General features: G+C 36.6%; 4 protein-coding genes across 4 annotated transcripts; 2 read left to right on the plus strand and 2 right to left on the minus strand.

Moving 5' to 3' along the window:
• Nucleotides 1-1,274: 1,274 nt before the first annotated feature.
• LOC108837739 (mitogen-activated protein kinase kinase kinase 20-like) lies at nt 1,275-2,360 on the plus strand. The gene has a single exon (XM_018610759.2). It carries the CDS (start codon nt 1,284-1,286, stop codon nt 2,358-2,360), a length of 1,077 nt encoding a protein of 358 aa, XP_018466261.2. The 5' UTR covers nt 1,275-1,283.
• Nucleotides 2,361-3,279: 919 nt separating this feature from the next.
• Nucleotides 3,280-4,359, minus strand: LOC108837737 (F-box/kelch-repeat protein At4g38940-like). The gene has a single exon (XM_018610758.2). It carries the CDS (start codon nt 4,357-4,359, stop codon nt 3,280-3,282), a length of 1,080 nt encoding a protein of 359 aa, XP_018466260.1.
• Nucleotides 4,360-6,712: 2,353 nt separating this feature from the next.
• On the plus strand, nt 6,713-8,633 carry LOC108821160 (cysteine--tRNA ligase 2, cytoplasmic-like). Its single transcript, XM_018594204.2, has 6 exons — nt 6,713-6,865; nt 6,959-7,129; nt 7,220-7,501; nt 7,586-7,711; nt 7,798-8,016; nt 8,113-8,633. Exons 1-6 carry the CDS (start codon nt 6,782-6,784, stop codon nt 8,470-8,472), a joined length of 1,242 nt encoding a protein of 413 aa, XP_018449706.2. The 5' UTR covers nt 6,713-6,781; the 3' UTR covers nt 8,473-8,633.
• Nucleotides 8,634-8,882: 249 nt separating this feature from the next.
• Nucleotides 8,883-10,773, minus strand: LOC108821392 (amino acid transporter AVT6B). Its single transcript, XM_018594433.2, has 6 exons — nt 10,653-10,773; nt 10,147-10,556; nt 9,952-10,074; nt 9,670-9,873; nt 9,139-9,604; nt 8,883-9,066 (listed from the first exon to the last, which is right to left on the minus strand). The coding sequence occupies exons 1-6, from the start codon at nt 10,667-10,669 to the stop codon at nt 8,925-8,927; spliced, it is 1,362 nt and encodes a 453-aa protein (XP_018449935.2). The 5' UTR covers nt 10,670-10,773; the 3' UTR covers nt 8,883-8,924.
• Between the last annotated feature and the right edge of the window lie 1,935 nt (nt 10,774-12,708).

Below are 12,708 nucleotides of genomic sequence, written 5' to 3' on the forward strand. Positions count from 1 at the left end.
TCTGAGAACAATGTAAAAAGAAACAAATACAATCACCACAATCAATATTCATGCTACTTTTATTCACAAAACAATCGTCCAAATACAGACATTCTAGTGAAAAAAATATTCCAACAAAATCACCTAAGCCATACACTCAATGAAACCACATACTTTTACAAGCTTTATAGATGTCAAAACCCAATCAAATAACTAACAAAGTTGCCTCAATGTCACGAGAGAAACCTACAGTTCGAAGAGATCGGTTGCGACATACCAAAATTCAAAAAAGTATGTGACTTTGAGTAGATAGAATCCTAAATCATTCACAGAAACTAAAATCAATACTTATCATAGTCAAGCTATGATTACAAAAGCTCATGTAAAAGATACAAAGACATGCAAAAAAAGATCAAAAACAAACCTGAATGTCTTGATTGATTGACTTGAAACTGGAAATGAGAGAGTACATTCACAGAGCGGCGAGGCACGAGCTTCAGTTATTGGTGAGGTACGACTTCAGTTGCTTCCGGCGAAGTGAATCGGTGAATGAGACTCCGATTAGGAAAACGAAGAACACGGCTGAGTCTTAGAGGACAAAAGGAACAGCGGCGACCGAGAGCTTTGACAACCCGATGACTAAGGAGGAACACCGTCGACGGCAAGCTCTTAAAATCGTCTTCTCCTCTATCGCCTAAGGAGAAGATGAAATTAGGGTTCTAAACAAATTGATTATCCCCTTTTTCCTATTTACTATCTCTTTTTCTTTTTTTTTTACCTTTTTCTTTTTTTTTTTACTCTTTTTACTTTTTACTTTTTTTTTACGTTTTTACTTTTTTTACTTTTTTAAATAAAAAATACAAAAAACGTTTTAAACTTAGATTAGGGGTTTAATTGGGTTTAATAAAAAATTTATGTTAAGTGGACAACTTCTTGTTCATATTATGGTATATGGACAATCTACTAATCTTTTTAATGTACTTTCCCAATTTTCCCTTTTTTTTTCAACCGTTGGTCCGCGCTTCTAATTTCTTTTTTCAGCATCTCAGAAAAGGCAATTATATTATTATTATATTATATTCAATTTTCCTTTTTTCGTGTGTCCGCGACACCGACTTAACTCCCCCCACCCCAAATCTATAAAAGACTGAAATCACTTATCTTTCTCCACAGTTTCTTATTTTCTTTTACGTTCTCTCTTCCAGAGCGATTCTGTGTCAAAACCCTAAAAACCGTTTACAGATTTTTCTCCAAAAGCGATTCTTTTTCCGAAACCCTAAAAAACGCAAGTCCGATTGAAAAAGATGCAAACTAACGAAGAATTCGTCAAGCTTCTCGGCGAAGGTGCTTATGGTTTTGTTAATCTCGTCCGCTACAATAACTCCGACGACAACTCTTCCTTCCTCTCAGCCGTAAAGAACTCTTACCAAGAAGACTACGCCAGTCTCCAACGAGAGTTACACGTTCTTCTCCAACTCAGGGGATGTCCCAGGATCGTTACATGTCACGGAGACTCTCTCCAACAAAGCTTCAGCAGATTCGGGGAGAAACTCCACAAACCGCAACTCGAATACGCTTCCGAAGGTAGTCTCAACGCTTTCATGAACAACTACGCCGACAGGAAGTTGCCTGAACCGTTGATCAAGGATTTCGCGCGGATGGTTCTTGAAGGTTTGGTCTCGGTTCACGGTCATGGCTATGTTCACTGCGACATCAAACCAGACAACATACTGGTCTTCCCTAGACAAGATTCATACGAGATTAAGATTTGTGATTTTGGTAACTCGTTAGAGATAGGAGAAGTTCCTCTGTGCTGGGAGATTAATTTCCCGTGGCTTGGGACTGCGATCTACATGTCGCCCGAGTCGGTCCGTGACGGCATCGCCAGCACGTCTCTAGACTTGTGGTCGGTGGGATGTTTGGTCCTGGAGATGTACACTGGAGTGATTCCTTGGAAAGGCGTTGAGCTAGATGATATCGCTGCTCGTCTCCTCTCTGGTCAAGCTCCAGAGATACCTGAGACGCTTCCTTCTGATGCAAAGGACTTTATCCAAACGTGTTTCTCGAGGGAACCTGAAGGGAGAGGAAGCGCGCATGGGTTGTTGTTTCATCCTTTCTTGCCTCGTCCAGAAGTTGAAGAAGAGGAGGAGAAGAAAACAGAGGAGAAGACAACTAAATCGTTTCTGTTGAACCTGTTCAAGTTGAGAATCAGAGGAACAAGTTCAAATAAGAAACTAACGACGGATGCTGTTGATGTTTCAGACAAGAAGCCTCTGAAGTTGAGGTTTTGGAAGACAAAGACCACACAGTTTAAGAGAACTCTGAACAAAGTGTTGAGGTTGAAGAAATCGACCAACTTCAGTTTAGTGTCTGTTCATTAAAAGGTTTAGTACGTAGTCTCTATTCATATCTTGTTTAGTATGTTGTTTCTGTTCATTAAAGTCTAGTCACTCAGGTCTCAGATCTGTATATTTCTAACTGTTAAAAAGTAAGTTCTCTAGTCTTCTCTGCAAACTCAAGTCTAATTTTTTTTACTGTGGTAAGCAACCAAAAAGCATCTTTTAACTCTGGGAATCCTAGTGCACGACATTAAAACTGTTGATGAAGTAGTTGTTTTCTTCAATCTCAAAAAATGCTTACTACACAGAGTTCTCTTCTCTGAAAAATCCAAACAATCTATCAAAGTTTTAATGTGGTTAAGTAGCATTTGAATAGCATCTTTGACTAATCATAATATACATGAGAAGAACCGATTGATGAATGCTCAGTACGTTTTCATCCTCGACTAAACAAACCAAAATGCACAAGAGTTTCAGAGACTACCAAGTTAAAGACAACGAAAGGTTCACTGTGAAAAGAGTGTCAATTTCAGAGAAGTTAAACACCAGAATAATGGTGTGAAGATTCTCCATAAAGATAGCTGTTGCCTTGCGTCGCTAAAAAGAACACATAGCTAATAAATTACCATGTAAAAGAAAGCATTACTAAACCACTCAACACAAAAGTATTCACTGTCACGCAACATATTTTTTTTACGGACATAACAATTTAATAGACAACCAAACACTAACGACATACATGAAAGATAAACACAAGTGAAAAGAAACACTTAGAATCCTCGGACATGTAGGTGGCAAGTAAAACTTAATAGTGAATAGGTTGTTAACTGTAACAAATTTTATTTCTATTTTTTTTTGCACCAAAAACATACAAACTTAACCCGCAAACAACAGCAACAAGAACAAGAACAAATGGCCTCACTTCACAACAAGCTCAAATGAAGAAAGGAGTGTTCCTGAATCAAACCACAACATCAAGAGCTTTCACAGTGTGAAATTTACCACCAGCAACAGTCAAAGCAAGATCACACATATGATCAACTTCACCCAAAATCTGACCTCCTTTGCGTCTTTCCAGAGAAATCTCAGCAAAAAAAACCTCCCGCATGATTCTGACACCTCCTTTAGGACACAGCAAAACCAGCTTCCCACCGCCGTAACAGACAGAGTCTATATACCCAAAATCAAGCGTCTGAGCCAACAAGGCTTCCACGCCTTTCACCACTCCCCAACACCTCTGCTTCGGGTCATACCATCTTAACTCGTTCTTACGAGAATCGTGATAGTACAAAACATCATCAACGACACACGCACTCCCCCACTCCTTGGAACCCAGGACCTCGTCCATTTCCCATTTGCTTTCCTTTGGATCGTAAACAAAGCTCTTCCAGTTATCCCTCATGTACATCTTACCACCCATCAGCACCGCATAACCATACGTCCTCAAGTCACCTATCTCCATCCCTGCTGGCTTTGTCGTCGTCATCTCAGGCTCCCACGTTTGTGTCTCGGTATTGAACACCACCACCTTCTTTGACTCTGAGGAGAAGTCATCAGATCCAATAACGTAGATCCTCCCATCCATATAGTCGGCGACTGTATCAGCCATGGGGAACGGCATGCTCGGGAGGGGTTGAACAGTGTGAGATATGCAGTCGATGCTGAAAGCACTCGATGTAACCCTAACCCCACCAAACACATATATCCTCGAACCTACTGCCACAAGGCTTCCACGGCGAGGCAAAGGGGGAAGCCCAGGGATGAGGACCAAGCGGCGGTCGCCGATGCGAGTATACAAACGGTCAACGCCGTTGACGAGGTTGCGGACTGAAACATAGAGACAGTGTTCAGCGCAACCCGAGGAAGATCGTCTCGCGTATAATACCTCAGGCGACGCAACGATGAGTGAGCGGAAGAGTTTCGAAACGCGGGAGACTCTTGGATAGTCGCGTCTCGGTACACGCGCTAAGATGTCGAAGGCGACGTCCTCGGGAAGTGACGTAATGGGATCCGACGGCGGTTGCTCCTCTGCCCTAGACATCGGTGGATTTAAAGGAGACACACTCCGTCACGCAACATATTATTTTGACTTTGTTATTTATTTCAACATAAATAAAATTTCTAATTTCATAGAAAAATTGAAATTCTGTAACGAGATTACCATTTTGATATTTAAAACAGTCTATTCTCCCAGTTGATCAGATCCATGATTCCAAGAACAAACCCACCATAGTTCAACTTATAGCATCCTCAAGAGGAGCCATATTTTTAAGGTTGGAACTAAAGAAGGTATTTTTCTCCAAATTAAAACTTTAAATCTAACTTTTTAAAAATCTATATTTGCATTTTACTCTTCGATATTAATTAAAAAGCATATAATAAAGTAATATTAGTTATAATACTAATTAACAAAATAATATATTATAATAAATGATAACTGAAAAGTTTAAATTAAAATATTATTTCCGTCCTTCATCGTTTACGTGGATGCAAAATTACCCATTTAATTTACATAATCAGTTTGAGTGTATTTAAATTGATGACAAAAGTATTACTTACAAATAAAATACCAAATTAGTCAATTTTTTATAATTCTCTTATATATGAGCAATTAATAAAATTTAAAATGGCATATAAATTTATTTATCAGTCATATATAATCTATAAAATAAATCGGTATTAGATATGAGAAATATTTAAAATATAAGGATTAAAATGATAACTATTAAAATTAATAAGATTATTTAGAAAAAGAAAATTGTAAGAATTTTAAAAGAATAGAATATCAAATCAATTCTTTTACTATTTAAAACTTTTAACTTTAAAGTTATAAAATCATTTAAAAGTTACTTTTGGAATATAGAATTAAAATCTCATATTTAAAGTTTTAAATTTATTGTTGGAATCGGGATCTTATTCCAAAAATAAAGAAATGTTTTTGGAATATAGAATTAAAATCTCATATTCAAAAATATTTAAAATGGCTCAAAGAGAAACAGATTGGGCCGCATGCATAGATCTTGGTCCTTTCCTATGTAAATTAACCCACAGTAATAATAATAACGCAGTAATAAAGTAATATTAGTTATAATATTAATTAACAAAATAATATATTATAATAAATGATAACTGAAAAGTTTAAATTAAAACATTATTTCCGTCTTTCATAGTTTACCTGGATGCAGAACTACCCGTTTAATTTACATAAATAGTTTGAGTTTGTTTGAATTAATGTACAAATAAAATACCAAATTACTCAAATGTTTTTGTAGTTTTCTTATATATGATCAATTAATAAATTTGAAAATGGCATATAAATTTATTTATAAGTCATATATAACTTATAAACTAAATCAGTATTTTATATGTGAAATACTAAAAATATAAGGATTAAAATGATAACTATTAAAATTAATAAGTTTATTTAGAAAAAATTAATTGTAAGAATTTTAAAAGAATAGAATCTCAAATTAAAACTTTTACTATTTTAAAACTTTTAACTTTAAAGTTATAAAATTGTTTTTAGGATATAGAATTGAAATCTCATATTTAAAGTGTTGAGATTATTGTTGGAATCAGGATCTTATTTTTGGAATAAAAAAATTGTTTTTGGAATATAGAATTGAAATCTCATAGTCATATCCAAACAAATTAAAAATGGCTCAAGGAGAAACAGATCGGGCCGCATCCATAGATCTTCAATGTAAATCAGCCCACAGTAATAATAATAAGGCAGTAATAAAGTAACAGCTCACGCGAAGAAAAGGGTATTTAAACATTCGTTTCGTTCCTTGGCCGTGGAGCAGTGGTGGCAATTGTGTGAGAGACATGGATGCAGAAAAGAAGATGGAGCTGAAGCTCTACAACACGATGACGCAACAGAAAGAAGTTTTTGAACCGATCACTCCCGAAAAGGTCGGACTGTACGTGTGTGGTATCACAGCTTACGACTTCAGTCACATCGGCCATGCTCGCGCCTCCGTCTCCTTCGACGTTCTCTACAGGTATAAAATGATGATTTCAAATTCTCCCATCTCTCGTAACTTTAGATTCCTATAGATAAGAAAGCTTGAGTCTTTCGTTGCAGATACTTGAAGCATTTGGGTTATCAAGTTACTTTCCCAGGTGGTAATGGAACCTCGGCTGAGGTGTCCGCCACCCAGCTTCGAAACCCGGCCACAGCGATTTAACATCCTTACTGCTGGGGCGCTGGACCTCTTCGGGGGATATTTGGGAAAGTGGCTGCCCAGACACCAGAGATATCAAAAAAAAAAAAAAAAAAAGTTACTTTCGTCAGAAACTTCACAGATGTTGATGACAAGGTATGCATGTATGATCTATGACATATTATGACATATTATAAATCTTCTACATGATCTGTGCAGATAATCTCACGTGCTAAGGAAAATAAAGAGAAACCGTTAGAGTTGAGTAATCGGTTTTGCGAGGAGTATTTGGTGGATATGGGTGCACTTCAGTGCCTCCTTCCCACCCACCAGCCACGTGTCAGCGACCATATGGATCACATTATTAAAATGATTCAAAAGGTTTTTTTTTAATTTTTTTTTTGGTTGATTTCTTAAGAGAGGACTTCTTATTGTTGTGTTCATGATTCTTCTTATGGTTTTTCCTGTTTACAGATCATTGAGAATGATTGTGGGTATGTAGTGGAAGGAGATGTGTTTTTTTCTGTCGAAAAATCACACAACTATGGTAAGTTATCTGGTCAGCTGCTGGAACATACACGAGCCGGCGAGCGAGTTGCTGTTGATTCCAGAAAACGTAACCCTGCTGATTTTGCACTATGGAAGGTTTGTGTCTGTAAATTGAGTCAGGCTTCTTGTAGTTTTATTATTATGATGAAGTGAACATTATTATTATGTTGTTGTTTGTTGTTGCAGGCTGCAAAACCTGGTGAGATAAGTTGGGAGAGCCCATGGGGTCCAGGAAGACCCGGATGGCACATCGAGTGCAGTGCCATGAGTGCTCATTATCTCTCTCCCAGATTTGACATTCATGGTGGTGGTGAAGATCTCAAATTCCCCCACCATGAGAACGAGATCGCTCAGACGTGTGCCGCACATGAGGATGGTGGTGTCAACTACTGGTTGCATAATGGGCATGTCACTATTAACAACGAGAAGATGGCCAAGTCAAAGAAGAACTTCAAACCAATCAGAGAAGTAATGTCTCATGGCTTGCTTAAAACTGCAGAATTGTTTGACAGGTTCTCTGATCTGTCTTTTTTGTTTCAATCTTTACTGTAGGTCACAAAAAAGTACCATCCATTGGCTCTGAGGCACTTCTTGATGAGTGTACACTACCGGTCTCCTCTGAGTTTCTCACGGTCGCAGCTAGACAGTTCGTCTGAAGCTTTGTATTATGTTTATCAGGTGCAGTGCTTTGCTTGAGATATGTTTTCCAAATTACTCAAAAACAATTTGTTTTAGATATTCACCTCTCAATCTTTGTTTGCTAGACATTGCAAGATCTTGATGATGCCCTGTTGCCATATCAAGAAGCAATGGCTGAAGACGGTGGAAAAGCTCAAGTGACTGCAGAAGCCAAAGACATCATTAACAAGCTCAAAAGTGAGTTTGAAGCTAAGATGTTGGACGATCTGAATACTGCCCATATACTCACAGGTGCTTACCAAGAAGCATTGAAATTCATCAACGCTTCCATTGGCAAGCTCAAGGTTTTATTCTTTACTTTCTTTTTTTTTTTTGCATCTTGACATTCATAATCATTGCATAACCAAACTTGTCTTGTTTCTGTTGCCAAAAAAAATCAGAAAATGCAGAAGAAACAGCGAGTGTCCCTGCTTGTGTCACTCGTTGAGATTGAGAAAGCAGCCAGGGAAGTTCTTGATGTGCTTGGTTTGCTCACAACCCTGAGCTATGCCGAGATTCTGAAAGAAATGAAGCAGAAAACACTAACAAGAGCAGGGTTGAGCGAAGAAGACATTGCACAGAAGATAGAAGAAAGGATAATGGCGCGGAAGAACAAAGAGTTCGAGAAAAGTGATGAGATCAGAGCAGAATTGACTGTTCAAGGAATAGCATTAATGGATATTGGCAACGACACTGTGTGGAGGCCATGCTTCTCTAGTTCTCAGGCTTATTCCAGCGATGGAGATGAGTCATCTTCCTAAAAGTCAAACCCTTTATTCTTTAAGGCTGGTTCTTTATATTACTCTTGTTTTGTTTTGAGTTGTCCCAATGACACCTTATAGACCGCATCTTCTAATACATGAAAGATTCGCAGTGACAATTATATCAGGTCAACATTATTTTACTTTGGATATTGTTCTAGGGCCAAATATGATATAGATTAGAACCTTCATTCATGAAAGCAAAGTAAAAAAAAATCTTTGTGAATTTACATGGACGCTTCTAATATTTTTATTAGATCAACTGTAACAACACTATGTTCTAGAGCTGAACAAGATCTAAAGATGGAAATCACAGGTGTCATCTTTACATTTCTCAAGTTTTTTTTTTATTTACAGTAAAAGAAACAAATGATCTCAAAACTATCTAACGACATCTTATGTGTCACCGGTTTCACGTAAGAGTGAGAGAGAAGCAAACAGTACCAATCTGCTCATATTGAACATGTGGATTTGTTCTTCTTGATCAAGGCGTAAGCGTCACTGTAAATGGCGACTGCACTGGAGCAAACCGCAAGGACAATCACGAAAATGGCTATAGTCTTGTCCATCTTTGTAGCTAGGTTATGACGATCCCTGAAGAGATAGATACACTCAGGTACCATTAGGTTCCAAAACCAGTCTGTTATGAGAAACAATGGGACTTACTTCAAGACGACAGCAGCAGGGAATATGAAACCGATGCAGACAGAAGCTGTAACTCCAGTGAGTTGGAAGACAACCCAGATGCTTGGAATGAAGTTTGCACCAACAAAGATAACAGCAATGAGACCCGCAGTGATGGAGGCAAACCTCAGATTAGAGGTAGTAAGTGATGGAGCCGTGGGGAACAAGAGACCGTCCATGTTAACCCGCAAAGGGTAGAAGATAACAGGGAACACAAGCATGAGATGAACTGCATAGCTGAGCCTGACCGCGTCACTGAGAACCGAACCAAAAGGGATTTCAAGATCGGCATCGAAGTTTGCAAGAAAATCACCGAGAGTGGATTCGCCGAACAAGAGGTATCCGAACAAGCTCGTCATTATGTAAACAGAGGAGGACATCACAAGAGCTGAACGCACAACGGGTTTGATCTGAACAGAGTCTTCAAGCTCGTTCTGTATACTGTGTACTGAAAAACACATCCAAAGTTCTTTGTTTAATCCTTTTAAAATGTTATAATGAGAAAGAAGTTACCGTTAGAGTGACAAATGAATGCGTTGACAAGCACAGGAACAACGGTGAAGAGTTTCCAGACCGATGACAAGTCGGTGACGTTTGGGAAGAGTCTTGGCTTCATCAAACCACCTCTGTAAAACTTTGTAACGACGATTCCCGCAGTGATGAGTAGAAAAACAACCGCTAGAACAAGTGATAGTGCAGATGTGAATTTCAAAGTATCTGCAATGAAGAATAATAATAACATCAATCAGAGTCATCTAATTAGAGAAGTATGCGTTGAACATCATAGATACTAACCAATCCGCTTGAAGGATGCCAATGGAGCAAAGACGCATAGAGTTGTAAAGAGAAGAACAACAGTTCTCTTGTCCCACCAGATTTTTACAAACCATTCTTCAAGCAAACACTCCAAAACATCACCTTTCAAGCCAAACAAGAGTATTAACCAATGCGAAGATCAAAAGCTATATCAAAGAGTATAAGTATATATACCAATGATGATCATGTAAACGATCAAAACCCCAATGTTGCTAACGAGAACAGAAACTTGCAACACAATCCTTCCAGGTTTACCGAAAGAATCTTCCATCAAACCACCGTACGATCTCCTCGCGATTCCACCGCTAAACCTAATCAAGAACTCGATCGTCTTGTCGGTCAAGAAAGCCATGAGAACGATCATCGCGATCCCGGGAACGAGTCCGAGGATCTTCATCGTCGCGGGCAAAGCCATGATGCCAGCACCGATGATCGCCGTCGCGAGGTTGAGTACTGCTCCGGTGAAAGAAGCTCCGTTGAACTCTTCGTGACCGTCGTCGTCGCTTTCTGATGACGCCTGCAAGAGTGGAACGTTCTGGACTTCATCTTTAGTCGCCATTGTTTCTTTGATGAGGTTAGAGATACTGTTACAAGAATCACAGGGATTAGCGATGATGGTGTGAGCTGCATCGAAGTCTTTGGAGTGGATTAGAAAGAAAGAAGACGAGAATGGGAACTACCTTGTATATTCTTCCATTCTGGAAACAGTGGAGATGATTGATTGATTGAAAAGAAGATAGAGAGAATGGAAGGTGAAGTTGAAGTTGAAGGTGAAGGTGAATGTGAAGGCAGAGAGGGAAGTTATAGTTTCGTGACTGATTATATTGTTGGCGCTGAACTTATTAAAACGAAGCCCTTTGTCAGAAAAAAAAAACTTATTAAAACGACATTTCGAACCAATATCTATTTTCTGCTGTTTTTATTTTTAATCTCATATACCATTTTTCTCTCTATAACACGAAAATAACAAATAAATGGTTAGTTTTAATTTTAAATATTTTTAGTGTAAAATCATAGAAATAAATTTATGAATTAATATTTATGTCCTTCTATATTAGTTTTGACAAATAATATAAATTAATCTTATATCAACATTTTTATACATAAATATTTAAGTCCTTATGTATTTGACCCTAGGTCATAAACGTATGAAACATAGAGTTTACAATTTTAAAATTGGGATGCATATATATGTTCGTTAAGTCAATGTGGAATTTAGTTTCTAAGTCGATGTTATACTTATTGTATATGTGGAATGTTACTTTTCTTCGGCTCTTTCTACACTCGTCTGAAAATCAATATGATAATAAGGAAACAAAATTGATAAAAAATTCCACACTGAAAATATGTTATGTTGGTACCCAATTAGGCCGCGGAAAAAAACCAAGAATCAAAAATTCAAACCAAACCAAACCAAACCAAGCTAAACAGAACCGAAATAACTGAAATCAGAACGAAGCTGACCAAAACATTCAAATACCTAAACAATTCCTATATAGCTAAACTAAACTATAATTGAACAGAGAATGGGTCACAAAATATATAAAATTATTAATTATATATATAACATACTGTCGTACTACCCAAAATTTTCTGAAATTATCCAAATATTTTTATTCAAAATATCTAAAATAATCTAAATTATTTGATATTTTTATCCGGATGTTTTATTTGAATAACCGAAATAGCCAAATCAAACTAGAACCAAATGGACCTGAATTTTTTCTTGGTACTCTTTAGTTCCTAGTCTAATCTATTAATTCGGGGATTGGTTTTTATATACTGTTTAAGATTGTTATTTAAATTTTGGTATTTTTCTTAGTTGTTGCTAGAATATATCACATCTCATACAAAATATATTCTCCTCTATAAACATATATAGTTCTGCTACGAACATCTTGAACAACCCTGAAAATATGCAAAATATCATAACTACTTAATAAGTACTATTTATTATAATAGATAACAAAACCATTTATTTGATAGTAACATAATAACAAATATAACTGTTAAATTAGTCTAAACTACCTGATATTATTGTGATCTATATAGAGAATCATAACTAATTAAATGGAAAGTTCACGTTTGCTAAATCATCCCGCCTTTGCTTATCACTAAAATATTTCGAAATCATTCCGCCTTTGCTTATATAGCACCATTTAGTTATATATATATAATATAAATAATATATATATGTCTAATATATATATATATATATATTACACAATATATATATATATATATATATATATATATATATATATATTATATACACATAGTATATATAGCATATATTAAAATTAAAATTTAACAAATCAGTGTCTGCCTTTTAGGGCGGGTCCTAATCTAGTTTGACTATTATATCTGACCTGAATCTGAAATATCTGAACTAAAAAATTTATGGCTCCTGTGTGGAGCTTGTAGCCCCCTAGCCTAACCATACCCGGAATTTCTAGACCTAGGTAAGATATAAGGAAACTTGAACTGTGATATTATTTGACTTTGGTTACACACTTACACTACTACTTACGAAGTTATAACATGAAACAAGTCATTAGGATAATAACAGAATCATAGAGACGTGAGTTCTATAAATAAAAGAGAGAAATATACTTTGAGGTTACTATCAAATTTCTTGAATTTTCGACTTAAAACAATTGCCATTGTAGATTGGTTAAAATTTGTTATATATTATTTGTCGAGTTGCTTATGACAAAGGGTCGCACTAAGTTTATA

This window comes from Raphanus sativus, chromosome 8 (assembly GCF_000801105.2).
Source record: "Raphanus sativus cultivar WK10039 chromosome 8, ASM80110v3, whole genome shotgun sequence".
Classification (NCBI taxonomy): Eukaryota; Viridiplantae; Streptophyta; class Magnoliopsida; order Brassicales; family Brassicaceae; genus Raphanus; species Raphanus sativus.

Coding starts and splice junctions, on each gene's coding strand:
- LOC108837739 (XM_018610759.2), top strand. CDS start 1,284: ATGCAAACTAACGAAGAATTCGTCAAGCTTCTCGGCGAAGGTGCTTAT.
- LOC108821392 (XM_018594433.2), bottom strand. Junction 10,075..10,146: donor CGTTTACATGATCATCATTG/GTATATATACTT, acceptor TTGGCTTGAAAG/GTGATGTTTTGGAGTGTTTG. Junction 9,067..9,138: donor CCTGCTGCTGTCGTCTTGAA/GTAAGTCCCATT, acceptor CTATCTCTTCAG/GGATCGTCATAACCTAGCTA.
- LOC108821160 (XM_018594204.2), top strand. CDS start 6,782: ATGGGTGCACTTCAGTGCCTCCTTCCCACCCACCAGCCACGTGTCAGC. Junction 7,130..7,219: donor CTGATTTTGCACTATGGAAG/GTTTGTGTCTGT, acceptor TTGTTGTTGCAG/GCTGCAAAACCTGGTGAGAT. Junction 7,712..7,797: donor CTTTGTATTATGTTTATCAG/GTGCAGTGCTTT, acceptor TTTGTTTGCTAG/ACATTGCAAGATCTTGATGA.
- LOC108837737 (XM_018610758.2), bottom strand. CDS start 4,359: ATGTCTAGGGCAGAGGAGCAACCGCCGTCGGATCCCATTACGTCACTT.